Genomic DNA, 5,709 nt, shown 5'->3' on the forward strand with positions numbered 1-5,709 from the left:
GTGTGTGTGTGTGTGTGTGTGTGTGTGTGTGTGTGTGTGTGTGTGTGTGTGTGTGTGTGTGTGTGTGTGTGTGTGTGTGTGCATCCAGGACAGTTTATTTTATCTGATAGTTGACTGTGCCAGGGACAGAGTGGGTGCAGACACCGAGAGAAGCACAGAGTGAAACTGTTGCTTTGTCAAACAATAGTTTACACATTTAATGGAGAAACAGACTTTTCTTAGTAACTGTATTGTCCTGTTTTCTTTTTGTTGTTAGTTTAAACCTCTTCCCACTAATGGTCTCCTCATGGATCCAGTGTCTGATATGCAAGTGTTTTTGGGGGGGTTAGAAAAAGAGAAACACAATATTGTTTCCTTATATTTATTCTCACCGATAGTAAATAATTTGTTGTTGTTGTTGTTGTTGTTTCTTCAGAGGCTGAGCAGTAAAGATTTAACTAAGGACTTGTTTGTTTGAAACAAAGCCTTGGGTCATTACGGGTTGGACTCTAAGCCCACGGGGAGATCTGAGGTTTGGATGAAGTCATTCAGCGAGAGGCTGGAAAGCTTCATTATTTTTTCATGAAACAATAAACTCATATTTGACTAGGAAATGTCCTGTTTGACGGCAGAGCAGAACTGAGCTTACAGTCACAGCTCCCTTCAGCGTTAGTCAGATTCAGCATGCAGAAAAGACAACAGAGAAACCGCAGGAAACATAATATTTACACACACCTTATAAAAAGACATCTTTTTTTAAACTAACAAACCTAAACTTCTGCTGTTTAGCATATTCTCTTTGTGTGTACACGGTTTCTGTCGGGGTGCTCCGGCTTCCTCTGACGGTCCAAAAACATGGCGATTATATCTAACTGAGTCCAACACAATATAAATGATTGGACTAATATTATATTATTGCATATAGGTGGATATCTGTTTGTCTTGTGAAGGGATCACATGAGATTACATTGCTGTGAATTAGTTCTGTCTAAAATGATTTAAGTTAATCAGGAAAGATTGTTGACAGCTAACCAGTTTTGTTTTTGTAAAATGTATCGTGAAAAGTCAGATGCAAAGTTTAACTTTAGCTACTCGACCAACAATAAAGTCAATCCTTATCAGCTGCTATATTCAGTGTCATGAGATTTGGCAATTTCTACATTTATAATGCATCTAAACAGTAGGGGGTGGGGGAAAGTGTCAGTGGTGATTAAAAAGCAAAAGTTGCGAACCAGAAGGTGTTTTTTTTTTAAATTTTCTGCTGAAAACATTTTTTTTTTATCATTATCCCACTCAAACACAAACTACTCTTCAAATGGCTGTACTCTGTCTAGTTTTCCACACTGACAGCCAGCCTGTTACTCCAGTAGCACCTTCTGCGCTACGGCGTCTTTAACACGTCTCCATGATAAAAATTTCATGCTTTTTAAGACTCTCTAGATTTGACGCAGTGTTTCATAACATTAGCATCGCTCTAGTTGGGGTTTCAAAGCAGCACAGTGCTCAGTTTGACTTCTGATTTGTGGAATGTTTTTCTTGCATGTGGATTATTTAAGATCACCTCTATATCACAATCCACAACACCAAAGATTTAAGATGTAATTTAAAAATAAATCATCATTTTGCTTTCTGCAGATTTCTTCAGATTGAAGACATTTCTTTTTTTTTTTTTTTTTTTCCTGCAAGCCTGAGTAATAATATTGGTTTTAGTTTCATGGAAATGTTTTGACACGAGCTAACGTTTACTGAATCCTCTGTGCACTTCCAGGTTCTTCATGAGCCACTGATAGATGAGGACCCCGTGTTTATCACCACCTGCACAGAAAGAGATCTGAGGAAGAGGAAGAAGAGGAAGTTCAGCCTCTGGGTCCGGCAGTGCACCTCCACCGGATTCATCTGTCAGGTAGAGGCGCCGGCTGAGAGCAAAATAAATAAAAACCTGCGGCACGTTTCGAAAGAAGCCAAGGAAGGATGTGGGTCCGTTTTAATTTTCTGCTTTGAAACACAATGGCAAAAAAAAAAAAACGACTTATTGAATAAGGGAGCGAAGTTTCCACTCAGGCCGAAATCTGAAAGGCTTTTAATGAAGACGTGAGCGGCTTTGATCCGCGCCCGCCTCAGATCTCTGTCTCGACCCGTTCCTTGTGTGCGCCGGACAGAGGAAAACAGCTTTAATACATTTTTTTTTTTCATTTTGTGGGGAATGTTGTTGACAGGCTGCAAAATTCGCTTTGAAAACTGGATGTGAGCATGAGAGATGGCTCCTGGGCTAAAACGCTGGTTTGTTAGTTTCCTTTTTGATGCCGCGGAGTGGAGTATTTTCTGGCTTCAGATTACAATCACAGATAGAGCTGCTGTTCTGACTGACGGCGTTGCCCTCGACGCAACCCTCCGCTCCTACGCTCGTCTCTTATGTAACGCCGCGAATCCTCCGAGGACCAGAACTGTCAGATCGGTCCAACCCTCCTGAAAGCTGTGCTGTGTGCACATTATTATTATTTTTTTTTTTATTATTTTTAGAGAAGCCCCTTTTTTTTTTTTTTTTTTTTAGGATTATTTTTTATTAATTACCAACCACAGCGCTCTCGGTTAAGCCAAAACGTCAAACTTGAAACAGTGACTTTGTGAGAAAGTGAAAGTGAGGTTTTGGCTTTCTTAGGAAACTACTGGGAAAAATTACCAAACTAAATGAAAAACACGCATTTACCCCCCATCTCACTTTTCTTTTATTTTCATCTCTCCATGTGAGAATTATGCAAAAATAACGCAAAACCTTCCAGTAAACATTCCTGACATCAAAAGGAATCTGTGTTTAAGAACTTCCCACCAGCTGGGTTCAGGTAAAGTGATGAAGAAGATTTATATCACAAGTTTTTTCATCTTTAACACCTTCGCTGGTTAGCCACGCAGAGGAACTTGGATTAATCTTTTTTTCTCTCTCTTTTTGAAAGATGAAGACTTCTAGTGTCTTCTAAAAAGTGCCAGTCGGTTTCGGAGTTGATTTTTGACACAAAAGGTCCAACCGACTCCTCTTAGTAAGGAGGAATAAGGACTCCTCCACTTTACTGGCATCTAACTCAAAAATGGAGATCTGTCACCTTTACTAGGCGACAGTAAGGTTCATAAAACCTTTTTTGACTAGCTTATCAGTGAAATCGGAGGTTTCACATAGAAAAACCCTGCTTTATCCTGTCAACGTAATCTGTCTTTAAAAAAAACAAATCTAATGAAAAGTAGTTCAATTTAGAACTTCAACTCAATATGTAACAAACAATATCGAGAGATTCTTATTAAGGTCAGCAAAAAGTAAAGAGTTTCTGCCCTGTAAGCACACAGACTTTCTTCAAAGACGTGAAGCACGAGAGCGAGGCTCATCATCTATGAGACAGAAACGCCCTCAGAAAGAAGAAAGAGTCTGGTGTCACGTCTTCAAGACAATAACCTGATACTTCCACCTTGAAAGGTGCAGTGAAGCCAAGCATGTTGGAATGTTTTAGCTGTGGACTCATAATTTTAAGCACTTTTTAATTTGAGAATTACCTGACCAACAAATAAAACGACACTTCTGGCGTGATTAGAGAGGTTACAAAAATACGACATTGTAAATTTACTACAAGGAACCCATAAATAGATCAAATTTAGCATTTTAACTACAAACACAACATGCGTTTCGTTAGTTAGCCCGGAAAACAAGCCAGAGTTGCTTTAGTTTAAAGAGAAGCGTCGATACGCTGAAATTCAACCATTTGTTTTTAACATTTATTGTTTTTCCCTTACATGAAAGCAGTTGTTAACATAAATTATTTATTCATAGATTTCTTGTGCTTTTATTCAAATAAAAGTACCTTTTGTGCGCTGTGCTTCACACGCTAAAGCCACGTTCCATTAACTCGTCCATTTCAGAGAAGAAACATTAGCATTCACACCGACTGCAGCCATTTGGCAGCAGCTCCTCCTTCACCAGTTTGCTGCACATCAACGTGATTCTCCACTGATGTATTCTTCATCTAAATCAGGGACAGGAGAACAAAAAAAGGAAAGAAAAAAATGTCAATCATTCGTTTGTGGGACTACAAAATAATATCCAAGCACCTCACAGAATTAGGGACTCTCTCCACTCAGCTTCATGGCTCCATAGCTAATGTAGATCTGGAATAATCAGACTAATGCCATTTGACTCAGTGCAGAATGGAAAAATTAAACTGTTTGCTAATAATTCAGAGTTTATATTTCTAATATGTACAGATTTAATGCCCTGTTTGCAAAAGGCTTTCTACGAACAAGCGACAATATGGGAATTTTGCTGAAACCAGCTCAGCGTTTGGCCGCTCTGTACCTGACGTTCCGTCTGGTTTCCGCCCACCGTGCAGATCTCCGTCCATCTGAAGGAGGGACAGGGCGCAGACGGACTGGCCACCTTGAAGAACAAGCCGCAGCTCCACAGCCTCGTGGCCAAGCAGCTCTGCCAGAACATCTCCGGCAAGAACGCCGTCATCTTCACGGGGCCGTCCATCACGAGCCTCGGCCTCTTCTCTGAATTCAGCAAGCAGGGTAACCAAGCAGACGGCTTCCTCTTCTCTGGCTTCGGAGGACAGATTGTAATCTCACCCGTTGTCTTATTCCACTTTTGCCTTTGTACAAATTTGATTTGTTTGTTTCGTTTTAAAGCGGGGTTGATGGCATAGTCCTCAGGCTGAAGCAGAACAGGCAGGACTAGTGTAGGATAAAACCACGCAACATAAAAGATCGTAGCTTGGATTCTCATTATATTTCAGTCTTTACCTATTGAACATGAACATTTTTTGACTGCAGTGACCTTTTAAACCCAAAATTATGTTAGCAAACTAAACTTGTAGTTTCTTCCCTCACCCTTACCCCGATTCCAAATCTTCGCTTTGAAGACCACAAAAAAATATATTTACTGAGAGAGAAACAGCAGTTCAAAGCCACTGATTCCCTCGTAAACAGGGATGCCTTGTTGACCGGATCTCCAATAAAACGTCCTCTTTTTATTGGGGGACTTTAAAACATGAAAGTGAAAACAATGTTCTGCTGTTTCCTTGGTCTAGGCCGTTTGGAGCTGAACCGAAAATTAAGGAAGTCCAGGATTTTCTCCATTGATGCATTAAAACCAAAGACTGCTCAGCCTCACTTCCACCTCTGAAGATTTACATCACAGAACAAATCGTTGCTCCGTTGAATAAACGCGCCGAGAGTTTGTGCTCCAGCACAGATCGGAGCCAACCAAGGGAAAATTGGTCTGATTAGTCAGGGCCTCATTAATTTATCAAGAGTAACTGGCGCCTCTCTGCAGTCAGATGGTGTTCCGCTAATGAAATTGGGTTTAATTAGGACTTTTCACTTAATCCAAGAGAAACCAATCAGAGTATAGATTTCAGTTTTACTAATAAATAAAATCGCTCTGCTCCTAGTTAGTGATTTAAGCTCTTGTTTTCTGGCCAGTGGCATCTTTTTAGTACAAAGCAAAAGACATGCCGCTTGGCTGAGGTTAATTAGCATTGCTAAGAACAGGACTGAACCAAAACGTTATAATAAAGAGCCTGGCGGCGCTTCTTTATTCTAAACAAAAACCAGAGAAAGTGAAGTGACAGTGCATTCACTCTGTTATGTTCAGCCTGAGTGTCCCTCCACCAGGACGACTAAAAGACCCCAGATATGATCAACATTGTGATATCACAATTAGTAGCAGCTGTAAACACTCCCCCCCCC

General features: G+C 40.4%; 1 protein-coding gene across 1 annotated transcript in view; it reads left to right on the forward strand.

The window, feature by feature from the left end:
- pgbd5 (piggyBac transposable element derived 5) overlaps nucleotides 1–5,709 on the forward strand; it is a 24,402-nt gene that overhangs the window by 12,257 nt on the left and 6,436 nt on the right. Inside the window, exons 3-4 of the mRNA XM_015033060.1 lie at nucleotides 1,748–1,882; nucleotides 4,350–4,530. Of these exons, the coding sequence (XP_014888546.1) occupies nucleotides 1,748–1,882; nucleotides 4,350–4,530 (316 nt within the window). The remainder of the gene's footprint in view (nucleotides 1–1,747; nucleotides 1,883–4,349; nucleotides 4,531–5,709) is intronic.

The sequence above is a fragment of the Poecilia latipinna genome, unplaced genomic scaffold (genome assembly GCF_001443285.1).
Source record: "Poecilia latipinna isolate Pla-1442-1.1 unplaced genomic scaffold, P_latipinna-1.0 Scaffold256, whole genome shotgun sequence".
Classification (NCBI taxonomy): Eukaryota; Metazoa; Chordata; class Actinopteri; order Cyprinodontiformes; family Poeciliidae; genus Poecilia; species Poecilia latipinna.